Source organism: Pseudophryne corroboree, chromosome 1 (genome assembly GCF_028390025.1).
Source record: "Pseudophryne corroboree isolate aPseCor3 chromosome 1, aPseCor3.hap2, whole genome shotgun sequence".
Taxonomy (NCBI): domain Eukaryota; kingdom Metazoa; phylum Chordata; class Amphibia; order Anura; family Myobatrachidae; genus Pseudophryne; species Pseudophryne corroboree.
This window is the reverse complement of record NC_086444.1, coordinates 1,176,257,074-1,176,283,866: the sequence shown is the minus strand read 5'-3', so window position 1 is coordinate 1,176,283,866 and position 26,793 is coordinate 1,176,257,074. Positions and strand designations below refer to the sequence as shown.

Here is a 26,793-nt window from a genome sequence, read left to right as displayed (position 1 = left end):
TAAATTTCTTTACCCAGGGCCTACAAAGCTGTTAAGATGGCCCTGTGTGAGTGACCTTGTAGCTGGTTAAACTTTATTAAATTGATGAACTGTGTAGAAGTAACTAGAAGAAGGAGAATCTCAGAATAAATAAATCTACTTGAATTATGCCTTTTTTCCCATGTAACTGACTAATAAGGATATTAACTTTTATGTAAAACCAGAAAAAAGCAGCTCAAACAATCTAAGTTTACCATGGAAAACTAAAATAAAGCTGAATTTCATTAGAATTAAAGCACTTTAACTGAGATAAATCACTGCATTCATAAAGGGTGTGAACCTCCAGTCTTGAAGAGGTAAGGAAGGCGAATGCGCCTCACTGTTTCTCTGCAACTACAAACATAATTTTTTTAAGGCCATAGAGATCACTGGTAGACTCACCTCCTACCTTTTCATTACATTTAATGGTAAACCCTTCATCTTTTAGAGCTTGTTTTAAAAAGGCTTCATCATAATTTAAGGTAAAGTACTTATCATGCCCATCTGTGAAATAAGAACAGCCGATATCTGCAAGCAGTACTAAGTTCCCCCCAGCTTTAAGTAGAGATGACAAATTTTTCAGGTTTCTGCGGAACGCGTTGTGATCTTTACTAACAGCATCCAGGGTCTGAAAAGAAATGGCACAGTCTGCCTTTGGTAGCTCTACAGGAGATGTAGGGTTTTCCTTGGACAGATCACACTTGTCAATGCATTTGATTTTCCTTCTTGTCATAGCTTCTATATCCTGATAGCTTTCACTGAGAATAAGAAAAACATAACACCAACATTTTTTATCATTCTAGGCATTAAGCAACATAACTTACCCTCATCTAATGCGGACAGGATAATTAAGTATTTGTCTTCCATATGCTTAGATGTACAGTATGCCCACCTCTTGTATATGGAAGTGCTACAGTACCATGCAAATACCCTGCGTGACCATTTGTCGGATTGCAGACTCAGGGTCTGATTCAGACAGGGGTGCAGTTGGTACAGCAGTTGCGTATTTGGCTGCAGCTGCTGTTAAAAAATATGCAACAACAGCAGGAGGCGTCTTGCTTGTGTGATTCGCTGCTGCATCTGAAGACAAAGCATCAGATCACTTATGTGAGCATCGGCTATCTGAGTAACCCTCAGGCAACAAGGATGTCTGGGCTGTTCACGGTGCTGGGGCCGGGAAATCTGCATCCAAAGATGTAAACCCTGGCCTTGTCACTCTCAGAAATCGGGGTCAACATGTCCTACTTTTTCGGGAATGCTGACCAATTTGTACAATCTAGCTGGTTGCAAAGAAAATCTGGTAATGTCTGGGTGAAAATGACAGTTTACCATTTGCTCCCAAAATCCACTAAATGGATAAAAAAAGTTGCTCGGATAAATTGGTTAAATCAAACAGAATTAACCAATTTGTCTGAATGACAATATTTGTTTTTTTTCCCACAGTTTGGGAACAAATGGTCAATTTTCATTTGCTCCCATACAGTACATTACCAGATTTTCTTTCCAAGCAGCAAGATTGGACAGATCATCTTATAGAGTGTATCCAGCTTTAGTACACGTATTATTGAGTAATGTTTGAAAAATAATATTATAGTGTGATCCATCTAACACACTCAAGTTGCAGGAGTGTGTAATACCACTACTTAAAAGGCAGGAGGTGCTCTTCCAAAAAATTACTGTACATGCATCAAAAAGGAAATTTTAAACCCATCCAAATACAAACCGGAAAAAAAAAGCAAATCAGCATCATGGCATAAATTTGCAACACATTGACTTCACTTTTGAAATTTACACCTTGTGACCAAACAGGGACACAGCATAGTAAAGGGCAGTATATAGTATAGGGAGGCCCTGATGTATGGCCTGCATCCACATCCATGATTATGTACAGTAACAATCTTTGCAAAGTTGCACACAACTGACAAAAGATAGCACATCGTGACATGTGTACTAGTGTGACACATATTTTCTGAAATTTTGCTCTAAGGTACTGTCAAAGTCAGAAAAATATCACGATGCACACTGCCATATTTGCACCTCATATGTGTCCCTGCTGCGCAAGCGTGCGCTCTCCCATGCGTGCGCATACTCGCTGTTGCGGGCACCCGCAGGCGCATGGTATGCGCATTTACGGTAGAGATTGTATGCGTCTAGCGGGCGACTCTTTCGTTACATATTTTCACCATATAATGTATTTTGTAGATTATGGTCCCTTTGATAGAATCTGAAAGTTTGGTTAATGTAGGATGTTCATGGACAGAGAAATCCCTCTTTGTTTGATACGAAGGGTCAGACAGGAGTAATACAGTGGTGTTTAGTATCCATCGGAAGAATATTTAATTAGCAATATTCCGGTGTTGGTTTGAAACGGATTAATCGCTCGTGCGAATAGTTATGGACATAAGAAGTTTATGTCCATTTACTATTATTTGCACTTACTTATCCATGCGGCGGGAAATCCAGTTTCCCACCCACCTGAGCAGTTGGAAATTGTCACAGCCCACCTGTATGAATCAACCTATGACCTTTTGTTATAATGCGAGGAGGAATTCCTGTGTCCAATGAACAATGAGATTGTAGGGACCATTGAGTTGTATTGTGTGTGGGGCATAAATAGACAAGCCGATCACATCCAGCTCACTCTTCAACGGTTCTCATTGCTGATAATCGGGAGCTGGATGTCCAGAGGCGCATGCGATCGTTCCCCTTTGTGCGTAAGTTTTCTCCGCAGCCATATTGTCTTTGTTGTTATTGTGGGCCATATCTCTCTCTCTCTCTCTTCTCCTCTTTCTCTCGTACTCTCTTAAACGTAATAGTATTGTATTGTATTTCCTGTGTAGTTACCTGGTTAGTTAGTCTATGTTATATTGTAGTGTATGACTTGTACTGTATTATTCTTTTTGCAAGTATAACATATTCATAAGGCGTTAGACCCTAAGCCCGGTAGTTGTGTGTTCATTATAGTGTTAAGTATTCTCAGAGCGTCGGTGACGCTCGAACAGCTTTTAAGTTAATAAGGTTACACTGTGTTGCATCTACACCCTATCTCTACACTAAGGTTTTACTGCATATTACATTGTTTATGGTTTAGATATAAAGGTTTAACATTGTGAGCGTCTGCGCCGCTGGTGATCTCCTCGTGGCCCAGAGCGTCCGCTACGCTATAGCAAACCATTACGTTAGTCAGCAGCCAATAGCGTGCCTGCCTGTGATCTCTTGGCCGTGAGCGAACGTGACGCTTGAGCGTCTCGACCACGGCTAAGCGATTGTTACGCAACGCGCGTACCCTTATGGTACTCCATACGTCAATAGCGTACAGTGTTCTTAGGCCTCTCAAAGGGTTTTAAATAAGATAAATATTTAGCTTTATCAATTGGCGGCTCGTCCTGTCCTTCACATATCTCTGCTAGGTAATTTCAGCAGACATTATCCATCAGCAAAGGGCGGGAGATCATATTCTTCACAGTGCTGACGGGATAAGCGTCTGCTTCGCTTAGTAAAGGGTGCTGAAGGAATCCGGAACCGGAGGTAAGAACAACACGCTAGTGTCTTTTAAAACTGTTTATTTTTGTCTTGCGTACGCACGCACATATCTGCATTTCTTTTCATTCGTGTATTTTCATATCACTCTCCTGTTTGCCATTTTATAATTGATAAACGTGCTAAGAGAGATTTGTCGCTATTTCATAGTTAAAGTGTAAAAGTAATGCATTAAGGGATAAAGTGAAAAGCACACACGCAGCTCTGCCTAAAGGTACAAGGAGAGATTGGTGTGGGGTTCAGTAGATGATCGAGGATCATCTACATTGATAAACGTGTACATTGTGTTACGGTGGATATTTGCTTTGCGTACACGTGTCTCTAACAAAGGGTGAGACTCGCGTACGCAACTCAAAGGCCGACGCACGCAGCGTATATTACGCAACGGAGCGTCTGGGTACGCCCACGTAACTCAAGTCACACGATAGTGTTGATTTTCAACAGGCGATAAATAGCGCAACAGGCGATAAATAGCGCAAAACGCGATAAATAGCGCAAATCTATTTTAATATCCGAAATTTAAATTAACAGATCCTTCTCCAAATTTACAACACATCTGGTCAAAAGAAAAATTTCTGCGCAGAAATAGAAATAGAAACAAAAGTGTACATGTGATGAGTGAGTGTTTTGTATATATAAGTTTATACAATTTTCAAGGTTGAACCACAAGAAGTCGAGTTCTCGCAGAGGTACATGCATGTAAGTGTCGTACATGGTGGCTAGGGAGGCATCCCTTGTTAAATATAAAATTTGAGCAGTAGAGTGTAGTAGACCAGGAGGTCATACTGTAGCACAGACCAGGAGGTCCATAACAAGACCAGGAGGTCCAGGTACAGCAGACAAAAAAGTCCGCTATAAATAAGAGAAAAGGGCACAACCCAGGGGGTTGGTGCAAAACCCATATAGGCCAATAAAGCTCTGGCTGAAGGAATTCGCAGCCGAAATTTTCGATTCCACTGGTCGCTCAGCACATAAGATTAGTTGCTTATGTGCTGAACGATTGTACCGCACGTAATTGTGTGCATTAGTTAATCTGACCAGTACCATTTGTGTACGAACCCGGTCATAAACACTACTTGTACATTCTGACGTGATTTGTGTAATTTTTTATTTTCTGAAGGGAAGTTCGCTGGTCACTCAGGAATTGTCCAACAACCAATAGTTACTGGAAAGGGTCAATGCTCTGCGGAACACACTCACATGTTCCAGTAAATAGAGGTTCCTAGGGGCCCTGGGTCGAGTACGCCAGCGCTAAGGCAGTGTGTAGGTCGTATTGGTCGGCGTGGGCGAGTGAGTGGGGTACTCGGTAAACCGCCACCGTCAGCCTATCGTGAACATTTTGGTTTTTGTAAGGGTTCGCTGAAGACCCTGATTTAAGGTCAGAGGTGGTGAAAGCAACACCTGCAAGTTATGGGGGCCAATTGTTCAGGAAGGGGGCGATCAACCTCGGTTCGGGTTGATTCAGTGAACCGACCAGTCGGGTCGGCAAGGTACGTAATGTGTGAAAAATATGGTTCACACACAGAGGTTTTATGTGATGAATGGGAAAGAATGACAATGCATGACGGGGAGAAATTCCCAAGAGTAGGTAGCTTCAGCCCAGAAGTGTTAATGAATTTAAGGAGGAGGATATGTCTCATTAAATCAACAAAGAGACGAATCCAACATTATGATTATTTGCAGTTATGGCAACAGGAGGGTGAAATACAGAGAGGATTGGCTCTGGCGGCGGGATCTAATCCTATCAGGAAACTGGTAGCCACGGCCCCGCCGCCACCATACATATCAGGAGAGAAATTGGTTGCGGAGAATGACGCACTAAGGTGTGACAAACAAACACTTAGCAACTGTATAAATGTTAAAGATAATGTTAACCAATTAACCAATGCAAGTATTAACCCGTGCAAGTTGTACCCTGTTTTGAACTTTCCCCAGGAGTGTGATCAAGAGGACGAATCTGCAACAATATCAGCGCTCTCTCTAGCAGCCACCATAGCAGAGACAACAGTAGGCACAGCTCCACCCCCGAGATTAGTAACAAAGGCCCCTAGCGGAGGGACAGGTGAGGTCGTATCTACGGGTAAGTACGGCACCATACACTATGCTGAAACCATTTCACCACAGGCTGTAGAACCTACACAGAATGATGTTAGTAGACTTAATCCTGTGAGGGTAATAGCAGTTCCAAATGGGAAAACTGACACAACAGGAATCACTCCTGTTAGGAACATTGCCATGTACAGCCCATTTTCCCGAATGGAATTAAGAACCATAGTGTCTGAATTCCCTGATCCTAGGAAAGATCTAGTTGCTAGCCAGAAATACATCAGAGACCTAGGGAACACTTTAGAGCCCAATAACAGAGACTGGCAGGTATTGCTGAGGGCATGTTTACCCTCCAATGTCGACGCAGCTCAATTTTTAGCTGACTGTGGATTGGATCTGGATGTACCTCTTACAGATGTGTACAACAAAGATAATGTAAAAAGAATAAGTTTACAATTAAAAGAGTATTTTCCAGCGGTAGTTAAATGGAACAAGATTTTCTCCATTAAACAAAAAGAGTCAGAAACTGCTGCAGAATATTTTCACAGGGCATTATTAGAAATGGCAAAATACACAGGTATAGAGGACATTAAAACAAACATAAACCATCGAGAAGTAGCAGTATCTGTACTGATGGATGGTTTAAAAGAGACATTAAAGACCAGGGTACAGACCACGCAACCATGTTGGCGGGGTCTGTCGGTGGCTACTTTGAGAGAGGCTGCTATTGACCACGACCGGAATATCACCAGACACAGGGAACAACAAGGTGATAAATTAATGGCCGTAAGTATACAGGCCCTGACCACAAGGCAGCCTTTGTATAAATCACCAAACCCTGTGGGTAAGTCAAATGTGGTAACTTGTTTTTCTTGTCATAGACAGGGACACATGGCACGAGACTGTAGAGTGAAACATTCACAAAACTCATATCAACCCCCTAGACAACGACACGACATACGACATTGGGAGCAGGGTCCGCAGAAACGGAGTTATGAGCCACATGCAGGGGAAACAAAAAGATACCCCCCGAACAGAGACTGGCAAGCCTCTGGTAGTTCCCATTTAACCCCTTCACAAGTAGTTGCTGCCAGCGGGATTCAGGGAGGTCACCATACCCAATAGGGGTGTGGCCATACCTGTAATCTGCAGCCAGTAAAATTGATTGCAAGTCTTGGGAGTGAACCCGAAATTGCAATTAATGTAGCTGGTAAATCATTAAACTTCCTTGTAGATACGGGGGCGGCCAAATCAGTGATAAACTCGACAGTGGGCATGAGAACCACTGGTAAGACAATTCCAGCCATGGGAGTAACGGGAGTAGTCCAGCACTACCCTGTTAGCAAACCAGCCGAGATTACAGTAGGGCCTTTACATACCAAGCATTCCTTTTTGCTGGCTGCATCGGCACCGACTAATCTCCTGGGAAGAGATTTATTGTGTAAAATGGGGTGCGTCATTTATTGTACTCCTGAAGGTGTATTCTTGGACATACCTGAGAATCACGCTCAGGAAGTGCGAGACATGTTAGACTCCCCATCAAAATTAATATTAACATACCATTATGACAAATAGGACTCCATCCCAAGTAGAATAAATGACATCCCAGATACCAGAGTCACTTTGGACTAAAGATGGACAGGACACTGGATTAATGGCAAACGTAGCTCCGGTAGTTGTACAAGTAAAAGATGGTAGGATAGCTCCAAAAATCCCACAGTACCCTCTGAAGCCAGAGGTGGAGTTAGGAGTTTACCCAGTAATAGAGCGCTTGCTACAACAGGGCATTCTGGTAAGAACGTCCAGCACTGCCAATAGTCCCATCTTCCCTGTGAAAAAGAGTGGGGGGAGGGGTTACCGGCTAGTGCAGGATCTAAGGGGGATTAACAAAATAGTTGAGAGTCAGTTCCCCGTAGTGCCAAATCCAGCTGTCATCCTTATGCAAATCCCTCCCACTGCGAAATTTTTCACTGTTATTGACCTCTGCTCCGCTTTCTTTTCGGTACCTCTGCACCCTGACAGCCAATATTTGTTTGCATTCACATACAGAGGAGTCCAATACACATGGACTCGATTACCACAAGGTTTCATAGACAGTCCAAGTATATTTTCCCAGGCTTTGCATGATTGTCTACAGTCTTTCCAACCAGGGAGTGGATCAGTATTGATACAGTACGTGGATGATCTACTACTGTGTTCTGATTCATTGGAAGCATCCCTGAAGGATACGAAACAGCTCCTGTTTCATCTTTCAGACACAGGACACAAGGTTTCCAAAGACAAGTTACAATTATGCCAAACTAAAGTAAAATACTTGGGACACTGTCTAACACAAGGACTGAGACACCTGACCGCTGATAGAATTCAAGCAATTAGAGACATGACTCTGCCACAAACCCAGCAACAGATCAGAACATTTTTAGGAATGTGTGGGTATTGCCGTAACTGGATCCCAGGGTTTTCCATTCTGGCGTTACCTTTGCAGGAGATGGTCTCCTCAAACAAGCCTGATCGGATTTTGCATACAGACGAGTCCGAAATGGCATTTGAGAGACTTAAACAGTGCCTAACGCAGGCGCCAGCATTAGGTATGCCAGACTATGGGAAACCCTTTGAGCTGTACGGAACAGAAAGTGCTGGTTGCGCGGCAGGTGTCTTAACCCAAAAGCACGGTGATGCCAGCAGGCCAGTAGCATACTACAGCGCTCAGCTAGATACGGTAGCGCGATCCCTCCCCACATGCTTGCGAAGCGTTGCTGCCATAGCATTGCTAGTAACGAAAAGCGAAGATGTAGTGTTAGGTCACAACCTCACAATTCATACGCCACATGCAGTGTCAGCCTTGCTAAATTCTGCCCAAACCAGGCACGTATCATCAGCGCGGTTTACAAGATGGGAATTGGCACTAATGGCCCCCGTAAACATCACCATAAGGAGATGCAGTGCATTAAATCCTGCAACATATCTCCCAGGTGTGCCTGGACAGGCACAAAGGGTGGAGGATGAGAGTGGTGGGGAAGGAGAATTTAATACAAAGGAGGACACACATGATTGTATGGAATATTTGACCCAAAATTTTACCGCAAGGCCTGACATCAGTGACAACCCACTGGAAGATGTAGATCTAACTTTCTACACGGACGGTAGTTGTCACAGACAGTCAGACTCGGGAGACTTGTGTACTGGATACGCAGTCGTAGATGAACAAGGCACCATAGAAGCAGAACCGCTAGGCCCACCTCACTCAGCCCAGGTTGCTGAACTGGTCGCCCTAACCAGAGCATGTGAATTGGCTAAGGGCAAATCAGCCAATATCTACACCGACTCTAGATACGCATTCGGGGTAGTCCATGATTTCGGAGCCCTATGGCGCCTCAGAAATTTCATGACGGCAGCTGGTACACCGGTAGCGCATGCAGCTCACATCAAAAGGCTTCTAACAGCGATACAGGAACCCGACAGAGTGGCTGTTATCAAGTGTAAAGCACACACATATAGCCAGGACCCAGTATCACTTGGTAACAGCCGAGCAGACGAAGCAGCTAAGTTAGCAGCTGGTACCCCCAGACAGACAGACACCACACAACTGATGGTATTTAATACCATCAACACACAGAAGCTGTGTGAGATGCAAAATTTGTGTTCCACACAGGAAAAGGCAGTCTGGAAGGCAAAGGGATATGGCCAGGAGTCCTCAGGACTCTGGACGGATGGACAAGGTAAACCGGTGGCCCCCAGAGCATATCTTCCATGTTTAGCTGAGGCAGCTCACGGGCTGACTCATCTGGGCAAGGAAGGAATGTGCAAGTTGGTAAGAGCATATTGGTGCGCCCCAGGATTTTCATCTCATGCAAGTAAGAGAGCAATGTCATGCCTTACATGCTTGAGAAAGAATATCGGAAAGGCAATACCAACAGAACCATCTCATATCCCACCTACAGGCGGTCCTTTTCAGGTAATACAGATTGACTTTATTCAATTACCCCCTTGTCGAAATTTGAAATATGTACTTGTTTGTATAGATGTGTTCTCAAATTGGGTCGAAGCATTTCCTGCGGCCACAAATACCGCTATGTTTACTGCTAAGAAAATTGTGCAGGAATTTGTATGTAGATATGGTATCCCTAGAATAATTGAAAGTGATAGGGGTACCCATTTTACAGGTGATGTCTTTCAAGGAATGTGTAAGTTGATGGGAATTGATAGCAAGCTGCACACTCCATACCGTCCACAGGCGAGTGCGAAGGTGGAAAGAGTGAACAGCACTATTAAAAATAAACTGAGCAAAGTTATGGCAGAGACAGGATTGACATGGCCAGAAGCTCTACCCATTGTACTGTACAGCATCAGAACCACTCCCAGGTCCCCTCTTAATCTGTCTCCCTTTGAAATCTTGTTTGGTCGACAACCGCATGTTATGATTAACCCTCAGGATGATTTGAAGTGTAACAATGAAGTGACTGTAAAGTACCTGGTTAACATGAGTAAACAGCTAAGGAATCAAAATGACAATCTGAAGTTAGTGATTCCTGATTTGCCAGATAGTAATTGTCATGACATTGAACCTGGGGATTATGTAATGATACAGAATTTTCTACGCTCAGGTTGCCTTATTGACAGATGGGAAGGACCATACCAAGTCTTATTGACTAGCACTACAGCATTGAAAGTTGCCGAGAGAGAGACTTGGGTTCATTCGTCCCATTGTAAGAAGGTTGCTGATCCAGAGAGGTCCCGTGATAAGGAACAGACGGTAGAGGAAGTTGTATCACTGGAGTGTCTGTTCCAGGAGGACTGAGGCGGCACCTGAGCATTGAAAATCACAAGATCAAAAGCAGTTGTCGATCCCCCGTTTCCCTTTTTATTGTTTTTCTCCACTTCCCATCCCCTCTCCCTCAAATTATTTTTTCCCCCTTCTCATTCTTCTTCGTTTCCTCCTAAGATGGACTTGCCTCAAGAGACTGTGATCCGGATTTTCCTGTTGACCATGATGTTGACCAGAGCAGTCTGTTCCGGCGAGAGTACCATGGAGGTCGAGAGAGGTTCTGGAATGGGTTCTGATGACAGAGATGGAGGCGTAGTTTCCCAAGAACAACATAATCAACAAGCAAAGGCGAGTATCAGAAAACGATCCGATAGCATTGACCATAGAAGGAATTGTGAAGGATTGTAGCTGAAGAAAACTGTATCTGTAGGCTCTGTGACAATGTGGTTGAGGATGGGTGCATCAAGAAATGCCAATCCAGTTTTAATATCCACATGGACCGGCACCCCTTGAGTGACTATCACTCCTTAGGGGGTAGTGTGTTAAATCAGACAGATTGTTGGGTATGCTCTCAAGTACCTCAAGGTCATAGCAAATCAGGACTAGTACCATTTCCTTTAACGATAGGGGAGGTACTTGAGCTAAGTGGTGGGAGGCCGGTGGACAGGAGGTTTAATATCTCCAGTCCTCCTAGTTTGAAGCTCCACCAATATCATGTGGACAGATCCCTAATATGTTTTAACATTTCCAATCCCCGAAAGCCGGGAAATTGGGAAGTGTCATGGAGTAACCAAACCATGACCTTTTCATATAGAGCAGATAGAATGCCGACAGATACAGAACTTATACGCCACATAGCCAGTAGAGGAAAATCTTTCCGATATAGGTATACCCTAGGAAGTAGGATTACGAGAGTTGGAGAGGTATCACCAGGATACTGTGCACATATCGTACAAGCTGATACGTGTACTAGACAGATGGGAGAATTAGGGTTAGGAGATTTCACATGGAAGATGTGTAATATGGTTATGTCCTACTCCGTCCCATATGTTCTCCCCGATGATGCATATTTCATATGCGGGAGGAAGGCGTATAAGTGGCTTGCCCCAAACTCTGAAGGATTGTGTTATATTGGAAAAGTACTGCCTGAAGTAATGACTGTATCACATGCCAAAATGAAAGATATTCACCGTGTTGCCCAAGCTCCTTATACTCATACTCATTACGAGCACGTAGTTAAACGGCACCTGATAGAAAGAACAGAGCATCCGGCCTCTGACATGATCCATGAATCCACCGGGATTCAGTTTCTAATCGCGTTAGACATCACTCGCACCGCCAGAGGAGTGTTGAATTATAAATACATATCTGCGCTCGCAAATTTGTTAGACAATATCACTGAAATGTATGATGACACGTTTAGGTATACTGGAAGAGAACTTCAAGCTTATAAAACAGAACTGGTTCAGCATAGAATGATTCTCAATTATCTCACGGCAGTGACAGGTGGATATTGTGTCACACTGGCAACGCAGTACGACGTGAAATGCTGCACATATATAACGAATAGTACCGAGGACCCGGTCGAGGTCATAGACCAAAAGATGGACGATATTCTCCAATTGAAGTGCGAATTTCGCAGGAGACACAATCTCACCCTTGCTGCTGTGAGTAATGAGCTGACTAGTTGGGTGTCATGGTTGAACCCGCGAAATTGGTTCTCTGGTTTAGGAGAATGGGCTCAAGGAGTCATAATGGATGTAGGGAAGTTTCTCCTATGTATCTTAGGTGTTGTCATAACGATTGGCTTGATATTTAGATGCGGTCAGGCTTTAACGAAGTGCAAACGAAGTACCAGGGTGATGAGTTTAGGGAGTGAGGAAACTGTAATTCCAATGGATTTGATTTATGACCCAACTGTAGAAACAATGATGTGATGAAAATGCGATTATACTGTCCGTTTCTTTCACCTGTTTTTCCGGTTTTTCCAAGGTAAAAAGACCCACTTTTGACGAGGAATTTGATGATCCTGTATACAGACAACTGATGGATTAAAGAAGAAGTTTTGACAACCTTATACACAGATATTTGATGAACTATGCCATAGACCCCCAGTTTCCCTAGAAATTTTAAAATTACGCTAGCCCAACACTTTTGTAAGTCTATGGACATTGACAAAGCTTTTTGCCCACACGCCTTTTGGCAAAAGCACAAAGAAGACGGCATTCAACAGACACCGAACAAGACTTCAACCGACAAATGTTCATTAACCTGACATAGAACACCACTGCATTTACCGTAATTATGTATTTTCTTCATCTCTACAACCTCCAGGTAATTACACACATAGTCGATAGAGAATACCAGCACAGATATCAGCAATCACATATTCCCCCATTCATGTATCATCAAATAAAATGTGCTCCCCATTTTGTTACAACCACAGCCGAAAAGAGCTCGGTAAAGTTTGACAGCCCATCCACAGACCCGTACCACGGGATAAGAAGGAATTCAAATGTATACTTCGCAATACCTCGAAGCTTGATTTAAAACACGTACGGCACGATGATACATGACCCCCCAAACACGGATTCATACACACATGCTTCTGCTATCTCACTAGGACATACCCTTTTCCTACCTTCTCCTCTCCTCCCCTACCCAACCATGGAAATGTATTTACACTTGACATATATTTTTTCTTTTTGAAATGTTTTAGGAAGTGGCAGTTATTGTTGACTGCCAAAGGGTGGACTGTCAAAGTCAGAAAAATATCACGATGCACACTGCCATATTTGCACCTCATATGTGTCCCTGCTGTGCATGCGTGCGCTCTCCCGTGCGTGCGCATACTCGCTGTTGCGGGCACCCGCAGGCGCACGGTATGCGCATTTACGGTAGAGATTGTATGCGTCTAGCGGGCGACTCTTTCGTTACATATTTTCACCATATAATGTATTTTGTAGATTATGGTCCCTTTGATAGAATCTGAAAGTTTGGTTAATGTAGGATGTTCATGGACAGAGAAATCCCTCTTTGTTTGATACGAAGGGTCAGACAGGAGTAATACAGTGGTGTTTAGTATCCATCGGAAGAATATTTAATTAGCAATATTCCGGTGTTGGTTTGAAACGGATTAATCGCTCGTGCGAATAGTTATGGACATAAGAAGTTTATGTCCATTTACTATTATTTGCACTTACTTATCCATGCGGCGGGAAACCCAGTTTCCCACCCACCTGAGCAGTTGGAAATTGTCACAGCCCACCTGTATGAATCAACCTATGACCTTTTGTTATAATGCGAGGAGGAATTCCTGTGTCTAATGAACAATGAGATTGTAGGGACCATTGAGTTGTATTGTGTGTGGGGCATAAATAGACAAGCCGATCACATCCAGCTCACTCTTCAACGGTTCTCATTGCTGATAATCGGGAGCTGGATGTCCAGAGGCGCATGCGATCGTTCCCCTTTGTGCGTAAGTTTTCTCCGCAGCCATATTGTCTTTGTTGTTATTGTGGGCCATATATCTCTCTCTCTCTCTCTCTCTTCTCCTCTTTCTCTCGTACTCTCTTAAACGTAATAGTATTGTATTGTATTTCCTGTGTAGTTACCTGGTTAGTTAGTCTATGTTATATTGTAGTGTATGACTTGTACTGTATTATTCTTTTTGCAAGTATAACATATTCATAAGGCGTTAGACCCTAAGCCCGGTAGTTGTGTGTTCATTATAGTGTTAAGTATTCTCAGAGCGTCGGTGACGCTCGAACAGCTTTTAAGTTAATAAGGTTACACTGTGTTGCATCTACACCCTATCTCTACACTAAGGTTTTCTGCATATTACATTGTTTATGGTTTAGATATAAAGGTTTAACATTGTGAGCGTCTGCGCCGCTAGTGATCTCCTCGTGGCCCCGAGCGTCCGCTACGCTATAGCGAACCATTACGTTAGTCAGCAGCCAATAGCGTGCCTGCCTGTGATCTCTTGGCCGTGAGCGAACGTGACGCTTGAGCGTCTCGACCACGGCTAAGCGATTGTTACGCAACGCGCGTACCCTTACGGTACTCCATACGTCAATAGCGTACAGTGTTCTTAGGCCTCTCAAAGGGTTTTAAATAAGATAAATATTTAGCTTTATCAGTACTATGGTGTACACTGCAGACTTGCTTACTATGGGTGGAGATCAATAGGCCAACCGCATATGATCAACATGCAGTAGGTCAACTGCAGGGCCAGATTAAGCCTTGCGGAACCCGGCTCACTTAAGAGAGGGGAAGCCCAAGAGGAAGGAAGGGAGGGGGATGTACAGTAAACTGTGCATACCTCCCAACATGACCCATTCCAGGAGGGACAAAATACTCTCTACCTGGACTTTCTGTTTAATACATGATCAGCATCACCTGTGTTGAACTATTTAATTCAAAAGAAAGGTGTTTCACCAGAGGTGATTGCAATTATAAATTAAGAGGGATTTACATATAGAGAGTATTTTGATTGTGTATATTAAAAGTAAACCAATGGTGTATATTAGATTTAAACTAATAGTTTAATCATTTCTGGGTACTGTTTATAGCTCCACCTAATTGAGAGACAACTATTATATAAAGTGTTCCTGTAGTGGAACAAATACAACTTATACTTAAAATACACATAGAAAAATAAAATCTATACTTTATCTTGTCACATGCAAGAATAGCAGCAGCCTCTGTATTACTTACACACTGTGTGTGTGTGTGTGTGTGTGTGTGTGTGTGTGTGTGTGTGCGTGTGTGTCTAGACCCGAATGCTCTTATTTTGAAGGTATGTCTCTTTTGTTGAAGGTATATCTCTTTTGTGAAGGTATGTCTCTTTTGTTGTGCTGCAGTTGACTGGAAACAAATTCTGGATATGCGTAAGTATACCTGTACAATAAAATTTTATTCTATTCTATTCTTCTATTCTATTAGATAACAGGTTACACAGAACCCAGACACATAGTCTGAGAGAAGGAAACGCTGGGATCCCTGGTTAACTTACAGCTCTCTCACCCCTCCTATTTCTTCTTTGGTCAGAAAGCTTGGTTGGTAGCTCATGAAACCTGATACTCCTGGGTCTCTGCCTACTCTGCATGCTCTTCTACTCACATTCTGGCTGCCTGGTTATGCTGCTGCACAAGAGGGAGAGCTAGTGTTATCAGTGTGCTCCAGCCAAAAACCATTTGACAGCGTGGGGCCCGGGGTACAGTATCTCCACCTTAATATTGCTATGGTGGACTAATTTTTGGTGTAATTTTCTATGTTTACTATATGTAAGCCAAATAAGTGGAAACATGTACCCTCGCTCACTATGCTTTGGGCATGCTGCCTGGCTGAACTCGGCACATGTTACTATTCCCAGTCATAGTTCTCATGGATGGTAAAAGATGAACAAGTTTAAAAAAAACCTTGTTTCGACCATATGTGTGTCGACCAGTCTCATGTCAACTATTTTAACCTGTCAACCTTTTGAACCTATTGACCTAAAGCACTGTTGACCTTTTACATGTTAACCTATTTACCATGTTGACCTTTTGTAACTATCGACCTAATACATGTTGACCATATGTGGTCGACCTATTGCCTGTTGACCTACAGTATCATTTGGACCCTGCTTACTAAACTGTATGACATGGATGCTGGCACACAACATTGAGTCACTGAGTAATTACCCGCAGTAGATAGAAACGGCGTCACCAGTGTACTACTGTAAGTTGATATTTAATAAATTATGTTTTTAATATTATCTGTTTGTGTTTTTATTTAGGTAAGTGCTTTTATCATTAAACTAAGTACGTGTTTCTATTTGGATTTTTGGGGAGAACTGCAGTTTCCAGCTGGTGATGGGCCATGGTGCTGCAAGTGTCAGTGTGGCAAAAATGAAAGGCTCCATGTGTAATACTATATTTTAGTCCTTTACTGAATGTCTGTGCCAGAGCCACATCCACGGGACTACGCGCTTAGCTACAGTATCAGACAAGGCCACACTGCCCATCTGGCACGTCTGTCAAATGCCAGAAGGGCCACTGGGCCTATGGGCTGGACCGGTCAACAGAAAGTCTGGAAGGCCGCACACAGCTTCCAACTCTGGTTTGTACCCTGCCACCCCCACCCATAGTGCCCGCAATGCCTGTTACTAAGCAATATGGGGGCATGTCGCAAGTCCATACCCCCTAATTTGTGACTCACCCCCATTAGTAGTGCCGGCGCCCCTTTTACATCACTTCCACCCCTTTTCACGTGTGCTTGCAGGCATGGATGCCAGGGCCGAAAGTGGCCCAATTCATCCCTGGTATCAGATTTCAGAGCTCGCCAATCAGAGCTTGCTTTAGCGCCATCTCCATGCACTGCTATACAGTACTGCAGTTTTCATAAGCAGTGCACTGGCCACCCAGTGGTTCAGGTGAGTACTGCATGGCTTGAACTAATGTATCAATGTAGCATGCATTGGCGCAAATTTTGTAATGTGCCAATGATGGCTGTTTCACGCAATTTGAGCATTAAAGTATCAGGGCACATGAAGCATAAACATGAACCCTAAAAAACAAGTTCAGTATATTAGCTCAAAAATAAGGAGGTTTGATTTGATTAGCTACAAGGGGGTCATTGCAACTGTATGGAATTGTTGGCAATGGCAACTCAGCTAACCCATTCATGGCCCAAACTTGCCCTAGACTCATAGCCACATATACTTACTCGGACATAGAGGGTGAGCTAATTGAATTGACCCCATGAAATATAAATCAAACCATATAGATTTATCTTGTAGAATGCAATACAATGCACATACAGTACAGTACTTTGGAAAAACAAATTCTACTATAACATACAAAAGCAAAAGCATTGATTCGCCCTGACAAGTTTTTTTTTTTTAAATGTCATGTTACTTTCCCACCACCGTCTATGTTTAATAAGGTAGAACCGATATTTTGTAATAATAATGATGATAATATTAATAATAATAATAATAATAATAATAATAATAATAATACCTTGAATTTTCTAGCTCCTTCACAGCTTTTGAAGAATAAGACCAATCATGGGCATCGGGATCTTTATTCATCCACTTTCTCACTCCGTTAATACATTGGTCATTATACTCTATAATTATAATTTCTTTAAAAAACAGACGGACTGCAAACAGTTGAGAAAGAACGTGGCCAGCACTGATATCAATCAGGGTATCTCCACCAATTTGTCCTGCAGAAACATATAACACAACTGTTATAAAGCAAAATCAGTTGAAGTTAATCTCTTTTCAGTATAGTTTTTATATCTAACGTAGCTACAGTAAGTATTATGGGGGTCATTCAGACCCATTTGGCTGCCATTTAGGGGGCGCGGTTTGGACAACACAGGCATGCCCGGACCTTTGGGGGTCGGGCCGCGACAGCTGCGTGATTTCACACGCAGCTGCTGTGGCCCTCACAGTGATGAGTAACTCCTGCCAGTGCGCAGGATCTGCACTGGAAGGGGGTTACTCCTACAGTGCAAAAGCATCGCTGCTGTGCGATGCTTTTGCACTTCTGCGATGGGGTAGGGCCTGACATGCGAGGTGGACTAGCCCTGTGCTGGGTGTCCCCCGCATGTCAGTGTACCTGATTGTAGCTGTGCTAAATTTAGCACAGCTATGATCAACTCTGAATTACCCCCTATGAGAAGTCCTCCCATTTATCTGTGTCCTTTACCTTTTAATTACTTACTGTATATACTGTAGCTAAATAAGGCACTGAAATTTCCACAGTCCCCAAAGCCTGGAACTGAGGATCTACCAGAAAAACTCAAAAAGTTGTATTTGGGCTGAGTGCATTGGACGCAGCATGTAAATGGATAGAAACTAAGGTGATCTAATGTATTAACATTTATTGATGAACACAATTTATTAATATACACACATATGAGTGTAATTGATCCCATGTCCCTGGTTCTGTGAAACAGGAATGTTAACCACTGTGTCACCCAATCAATCATCTAATTGAGTCATGTCGTGAGTGTGCACTCCCCACATTGTACATTTTAATTTTACCCATTTATATCCATCCTCAATTGGTGCTCATTCAATTATGATTTCAGCATCTTTTCCAATAGTGATTGTAGGATAAGATACTGGGTTGGATATAATGACACCCAAGATCGCTGGAGGTGCGAGATGCTGGACGATTTTGGATGTTCTTTTAAAGGGGCAGTCACTTAGAAGGCATGATTTTGCTTTGTGAGTGATTGCCCCTTTTAAACAAATCAGAGATTGGCCGGTATCTTGCACCACCGCTGATCTTGGGCATCATTACATCCGCCCCATAGTGTAGTAGAGAATGAACATTCACTGGACATTTACCAAGTTCTATTGTCACATGACCATCAGCCTGCGCATGTGCAATACATGGGTAATGGAGAGGGATCTTTTGATCACTCTCTAGTGCATCTTGTGAAAAGAAGTCCATAGTCTTCTATAGTCACTTCCATCTTTTGAAGGCATTGCCTATCAGGCGCTAGATCCAAAAGGTTATGCTTCTGCATACTTTTACGTTGCAGTTCTATAGAATGGGGACTGTAGTGCTGTGAACCCTTTTACATACATAGGGTGATTATCAAATTTCACCCTCAGTCTCTGTTCAATAGTGTTCTGGTTCTCCCTTCCACCCTTCAGGTAAGAACACTGGCCACTGGCATGCTTGAATCCTTCAGCCACACCTGGGCTCTGTACAAAGGGCAGTCACAAACCCTTTTTGTTCATTGTGTGGGCAGATCCCTCCAGCCACACACTGAATCAGCTGCTCATCAGCGCCATCTCTGGTGATGCTGTCACAGTTTATATAAAACTTTGTAATATAAGTGTCAATATCAACATTATTTCTCCTTAACTGTAAATTATCAATCTATACAGACTGTGCTACAGCATGTCTTTATTCTTATTGAAAGCACATTTTATATGATACAAATGTAGCCACGCTCATTGGGGATAAGTCAGGTACAGTAGTTGTCTCGCTATTATGCACAAAGTATCAATGGTTGATGCACCAATGGTTCCTTTGACGTCAGTAGTAAGACACAGCAGACTGTCAGTAGTTGACAGTCTGATTTCATTCAGGGGGCAGGAAGGGTGTGGTCACAGCCCTGGTTTGTGAAAAAGGAAGTGTGGCACTGCCATTTAGGGTCTGGGAAGAGACCAGGGATAGCCAATGTAGAACAGAGATTTCCTAGCCTCTGTTATTGGCAGCTTGCTTAACTCCATGGGTGCCATACATCAACTGATCATAGGAGAGAGATCGGGGTGACCCCAAGGAAGGTAAAGGGCTTTTTTTATATGACCCAGGTTCTACTAATCTCTGCAGCCACAAGTTTAGTGGGGCTGCCCGATCAGCAGTGATCATCAGCATGGCAGACACTGGGGAAGGAAACCAGGAAGCAGAGAGACCATGAGGTCCTTCTGATAGTGACAGCTGCAGAAGATTCTTTTCTAGCATCCGCACCATGGGCTCTCTGATTGGTCGCATCAGATGCAATCATGTCAGGGAAAGCTCAGACTGGTGTAGTCACATCTAATGCGATCATGCCAGGCAAGTGACTAAATAAATATTCTGAAGTTTAAAAATATAATAATATTGATTAATATGCTCCTATGTCTCCCAATCTGTATAATAGTGTACATTACTGCTCCAGTTTGTTTCCCTAAACCACTCAGCCCCTTCCAATCATGGATATCCAAACTACTCAACCCCCCCCCCCCAAAAAAAAAACAAAAAAACAACAACCTGCTAAAGCATATATAAATGCCTCCAAGAGAACACAGATCCGATGATACAGTATCACAATTGGCTTACTCAGGCTCATTCAGCTTATTAACTAAAATTTGCTACATTGTAGTCCGTAAGTATTATTCACAAAAATATACAAATAAACAGTAAAATGTCAGTGGCACAAATACTTTATGGGTTGTAGTTAAAATGCTGCTGGATGGGATCCCGGCAGTCAAAATACCAATGCTGGAATCCCAAATGATGGCATAAGGCTGGCATCAAATTCCTGATGGAGCTCAGTATCCCTGCGTCAAAAAACTGATGGCCAGAATCCCGATCGTTATTCCAGCGGGATGCGCTCACATCCTGCCGCGGGGGATGGGGGCTAGGTTTAGGCATGAGGAGGGTGGTAAGGGTTAGTGTGCAGGGGCAGGAAGGTTATGGTTAGGTAACTGGGGGGGTTAGGGTTAGGCACCAAGTGGGGTGAGTTAGGTATAGGCAGCAGGTTAGGGAGGGTGAGGGTTAGGCACCACCAGAAAGGGTTAGACACCCACAAGGTAGGGGTTAGGGTAGGGGGCAGTGGAGGGTTAGGAAACTTTTGGAGGGGCTGTCGGTATTCTGATGGCATGGATGCCACTGTTGGTATTCTGACTGCCAATGTCCCGTCCATCAGAATATCATACTGAATCCTACTATACGTGACATAAACGTACGGTGTATCCAGGGGTGTATCCTACTCTTTGGCCAGGATGGCACACACCAGGGACGCTTGCCAAGGAGGGGTTGCCACCCAGCGGTGCCATGCTGACCTGATTCTGTCATCAGCAGCCGTTGTCACACAGTGGCAGCGCCGCTGCCGTACTCAGGGCACTGCTATTTGAACTGTGCCTGTTGTTGATGTGTGGGCGGCTGCAGAGGCAGGGTGCTGGTGATGTCTGTCCTGTCTTGGGGGGGGGGGCGTGCAGCAGCATCAGCGTAGCCTCTATGGCCATGGCACATGGCCCCGCCCCCTACTCTCCCTCACTGGCGGCTTCTCATAGGACGGGATGTGGCTGTGCGCACACCACTGTCAAACTGCTGTTCCTTTATGGTGGCCATGCAGCTATGATCCTGTGCCACCCTCAAGGAAGAGCCTTCATTGTCCACTCTCCTGGCTGCCTGCACTTATTTACAGGAGGAAGGAAAAAAACAGGTACCATGGGGGGCACTGTGTTTTGGGGGGCAGTATGGGGGAGCTGAATATACTGGGATGATATAGGAGTACAGTGTGTATGGAGGGTCAATATGGGGGTGCTGAATGTACTAGGGTGATATAGGGTTGCAGTGTGTAAGGAGGGGCAATATTGGGGTGCTGAATGTATTGCAGATAATATGGGGGTGCTATGTGCACTCGGGCAAGGGTAATATGGAGACACTGTGTACTGAGGATAATATGGGGTACTGGGGGTAATAGGGGGTATTGTGTGTACTGGGAGGTAATATGGGGGTGACGTATATACTAGGGTTTATATATGGGTGCTTTGTAGGGTTGGGAATGAAATGCCGGCTGTCGGGATGTCTGTGATCAGGAAGCCAACAGCAGCATCCCGATAGTCGAAATCCTGACATGGCTTGGTAAGTGGTCTAATCCTCCCCCTACCCTAACCTAACTCTAACCCTCCCCCTATCCTTTCTCTAACCCTACCTTTTAGGTGCCTAACCCCAACCCCTTCTTGCAGCCTAACCTGAAACCCCACGGGAGCGCCTAAACCTAACTGCCCTTGCCAGAACCATAAACCTAACCATCTCCCCTCAGCAGCCTAAGCCTAACCCCCTTGTGGGGCCTAAACCTACCCCCCATCCCAGGTATAGTACTTATGTGATCCGCTGTCTGTGACTGTACAATCAGGATTCCGGCAGTTGGGGTTCTGGCGTCAGTGTTCTGTCCCCTTTTGAGATTCCAGCGTCGGCCTTCCATTGTGTGCCGGGATTTTGGAGCCGTTATGTTGTGCACCGGGATCCCGACCGTCGAGATATTAACTGTATCCCACTGTGTGTGCTGGGGGAATAAATACCATGGTGGGCACTATGAGACTGATGCACTCTGGAGCCTGACAGGGATAGCCGGAGGGGGGGGGGGGAGTTTTCACTCCCACACTCTGGCATACAAGATGTTCTTACATCTTCATGCTATTGCCTCCTGCTTTGCCTTGGTAAAGAGGCGGAGCGGGAAGACTTATACTGGTACAATCCCGGACAGTTTCATAAGGTAAGGTTAATGGTGATAAAGGTGTCAGTGGAGATGGGAGGGGGGTGAGTGAGAGTATATTATTCCAAAAATATGGCGTGGACAGGGGGGGGGGTCGCCAGTCCCTTACTTTGCCAGGGGAGCTCAGACCCCTAGATACACCCCTGGGTGTATCACAAAAATTTAAAGCAGAAACACTTCTACGAATGCAATTGCATGTAGTATAAGATCAATGGCACCATTGAACCAGATATTGCCGGTTTACACGACTTTACCATAGAAATGATATCATATAAAATGATCAGTAAAACATCTGAATCTCAGAAATATATAGAGTGAAAGCTCTCCAGTCTCCCACGTATTACTATACCCCTCCCTTATACAGAATTTGGGTAGTCCTCCAGACACTGCAGCCTGTGGCATTCACATAAGGGTAGGTCTAGGGTCCCATCTGTAATTAGTCCCATTAGAGGATATTACAGCTCTGCCAGTCATTAGCAAAGGTAAAGACTGTCACATATTGCATTGAAGTACAAATTGTTTCCAATATTTCATTACATAGATACAGTACTGTACCTGAGGAAAATGCCCTGTGCAGGTGTTTCAGTGGATTTATAGTAAAGTCCAGTACAATTTCTTTAGGTGTTGCAGATGAAAAGAATGTTTAAAGAAATAGATTTGAATTAAAATCATCAGAATTATACATCTTCAGAGGACCAGGATCCATAACTAAAGTATTTCAACAGTGAGTTTTTCTTCTGATAAGAAAACCCCCCACAGCCATATTTTATAGTGCAAAAGTAGGATAATCTGAATTACAAATAGAAAATGACACCTGTGTATTCAATATTTGTGAAATATCACATGTTGATACATACTGTACTGTATGTACTTTAGACATGAGATGATTCCATCAAGAGTTCAATGACTTAGGAAAGATATATACAGTACTAAGCCTTTGAGAGTGAGAAAGAGGAGAGTGATAAACTACCAGCTCTAACTGGAGATGTGCATCGACTCTCGTGTTATAGTTTTGTATTGATTCAGTTCCATGCTTTAGATCTGGAGTTAATACATAAAAACAGCTAAAATCATGTAATTTTTGCAATCCAAAACAATCCAAAATCTGAAATTCAGAATTAAAATCTGATCTCCGAACAGTAGAAAGATTCATGCAAGGACTCAGTTCAGATCTCCTTGGGAGATCTGGACCGGGTTTTGGTTCAGTTTGGATCTCCAAAATTCAGGTGGGTTCTGATTTCTGGAGAACCAAACCGTACATCTCAGGGTACAGTTTGCAGTACTAAAAGTCGGTTTTGTGTTTTCCACAAATTTTTCATCAATATTTAGTCGATTTTGCATTGTGAGGATTTACTAAAGTTAAAAATCGGTCAAAAGCTACCATTTAAAAAAATAAAAATAATCGATACATAATTTCTGGAAAAAACATTGATGTTTTTGATCTGGTCAATGCAATTTGGAGATTCCTAACAGACAATTTGCAAAAATCACCAAAAATAACCAAACAATAGACAAATAAATGATAAGTGTTTTTCAGTTCTTGAACACATTCTATTGCCTAAAACATCATTATAATGCCTATGAAAGTAGGGATGATGTACGCACCATTTGTCACCATTGACGCAGGCCTGTCGGAGCCATGTTTGGGCATCTCTGTTCAGGCTGCTTGCTGCTTGGCCATTGATTTACTGAAGCTGGCAATTATCAAAGGATTTACATGGGTGCTGCAAATGTGTATGCAGTTGCTGTGCCTATGTGTTGGCTCCGGTCGGTGTCTGTACTTTTCAGGATTACTTGTTTCTTTTACAGAATTTCGTGCATTCTCATCTTCCACAATAGCAGCTATAGTTATGATAGCATCCATCAATTAATCAATAAGCTCAGGGGGAACTGAGTAGGCAACCCACCAAACCAGAATTAGTGGAAACATATCAGCTTATTGCATGTGGTATGTTTTATCTAATAAAAAGTCAGGAGGAAGTGGTAGTTAATTTTTGCTTGATTTTTCTTTTTATTTACAGTGGATTTTGAATGGAACTGACTGACTTTAGACTTAAAAATGTAAACAATATCGCATTGGTAAAAAAAATAAACAAATAAAACAAAATAATAATATTAATAATAATAATAATAGTAATAGTTATTTTTTTTAAATTAAATTAACCAAAAAATATATTTTTTTATTAGTAAATTCAGAATTTTGTCCCTGGAACACCCTGTTAATATTTACTAATTTGAGATAATTTTTTTGCAAATATACCACCTCTACTCTTACTGACATGTTAAAGACTGTGTTTGAAAAATGATTGTTCACAACTGATTGGTTAGTAGTTTATCTCTCTCCACAATATCACTCCACAAGACTTAGTACATCGACCTCTTAATCAGTTTAATTATGCCAGATTAATTAGTAATGGCTTGAAGATTCATGCCAACAGTAGCTAAAACAGAAGCTCATGTGTAAGAGAACCATATCCTATTTGCGAAACAGGATCACCATTCATAAACAAGATAAACAAGACAAGGGTTTTTAAAGTGGGTCAAGCCAAGGTGACATTTAAAAAAAAAATTTTTTACTCAGAATCTAAAACGACTTTTCACACTCAGTGTTATTAGATTATTAAATACCATGAAGACAGGCAATGATTTTGCATAAAATTATTGTGTGTTTTCATCAAGAATGTACAACATCTAATCAGGATCTCTCTAAATGCACAGATCTTTGAGGAAATTTTGTAAAGGTCTATTTTGGCTGTCTTGCATTTTCTGGGGGGTGAAAAAGACACAATGATGATAATGGCGAATTTACTAAGGAACAATTCACAGGGAAGTCACACGTCTAATGCGATTAAATGCTCCAAATCATGGCAAAACACCATCTGATCAAACATCATCCAATTAACATTGGTATCAATGGAAATAGTAAATTTACTAAAAATCATCTTTGTAAAGTTGCTCCTTTTTCCACCAAAATTGTGACAAAATCGCACCTCAATGCACTAAATCACTGCACTAAATCAATGCACTGTTTTTTTTCCCGAGGGTTAATATGTGTGAACCATTTTTTTGACTAAAACCCATCAAAAGCACCAACAAAATTACACAAAAAATGCAGCTGAATGAACCACTTCCAAAAACCATCATGTAAAAACATTTATAATTAACCCTAAACTAATCAGAATGCTAATAAAAGTCCACCAAGTTACTGTCCCTGCAGCACTCTCTTTCTGCTCACAGCTATGGATAAATTTGGTCATGGCATAGCCTGGAGCCTGGCACTGATTTCATTTAGTCACCATAAGATACATGAAAGGGCCTAGGAGCAAGAAACAGAACAAAGAAACCAGCAGTTCTTGGCGGACCTTGTGAAAGCTCAGCTTGAGTCAGACACTGTACGGTCATGAGTCTTATCAGGACAGCACAAACTGCTGGCTGTTCTGCACTTCATGGCTACTGGGAGCTTTCAGTCAGTCACAGAGAAGGTGGTAGGGATCTCCCAACCCACCTTCTAATGCTAACTAGGCCAAGACCTTGCCTCAATCAAGATCCTCTCCACCACTTATATCTGCTTTCCTAGCCAGGTGTCACAGTAGCATGATGTCAGGTTAGCTTTTTATAGGATTGCAGGCATTCCAAATATTCAGGGTGCTATAGACTGCACACACATTGAGCTGAAACCACCTAGGTCAAGAGCACAAGTGTTCCATAATCGCCACCACACCTATTACACCAATGTACAGACGGTTTGTGAAACAAACCAAAGAATCATGTGCATTGTGGTCAGATATCCCAGCTCATGGTATGATTCCTTCACCATCAGTCAGTCATCCCTGTATGATAAGATTGAGGTGGGATGATGTCAGAGGGATGGCCAGTTGGTAAGTACACATTCCTGTGGTTACTTCCTCGCTACACACCTACAAATGTTGTCACGCTAACCTACTTTTTTTAACACTACAGGCGTCTCAGGATATGGATGATTGTCCTGGCTTCTGACACCATTCTTACTTCCAGATAGTCCTGTAGAGTATAATGATGAACATAAGTTCACTCGATCTGTGATAGAACATGCATTTGGGCCATTAAAATTTAGATTCCATTGTCTTGTACAATAATATTTTTTTATCCTACATCAAGCCAAAATGCTTTTACAATTTAATGGTTATCATCACCTCTTCCTAATATTGTTACCGTATTGTGGGTCTTGAGGTGCTCCAAATATCATGAACTAAATTCATTTATATCAAAATGTTGGCATTTGCCAACAAGATGATTACTTTTTTGGAGCACTCTTTTATCATAAGTATTTAATATTTCAATATGGTTATTACTATTAAAACATAACTTGAATTTTTTTCTCATAAAATAAAAGGGGTAAAGAACAATATCTATCATGTGACTCTAGTGCGCCCTACATACTGGGC

General features: G+C 42.7%; 1 protein-coding gene across 1 annotated transcript; it reads right to left on the bottom strand.

Annotated features, from left to right (window-relative positions):
• Positions 1-355: 355 nt before the first annotated feature.
• LOC135051007 (nicotinamide N-methyltransferase-like) lies at positions 356-24,233 on the bottom strand. The gene is made up of 3 exons (XM_063957211.1): positions 24,164-24,233; positions 17,377-17,584; positions 356-776 (listed from the first exon to the last, which is right to left on the bottom strand). The coding sequence occupies exons 1-3, from the start codon at positions 24,231-24,233 to the stop codon at positions 356-358; spliced, it is 699 nt and encodes a 232-aa protein (XP_063813281.1).
• Between the last annotated feature and the right edge of the window lie 2,560 nt (positions 24,234-26,793).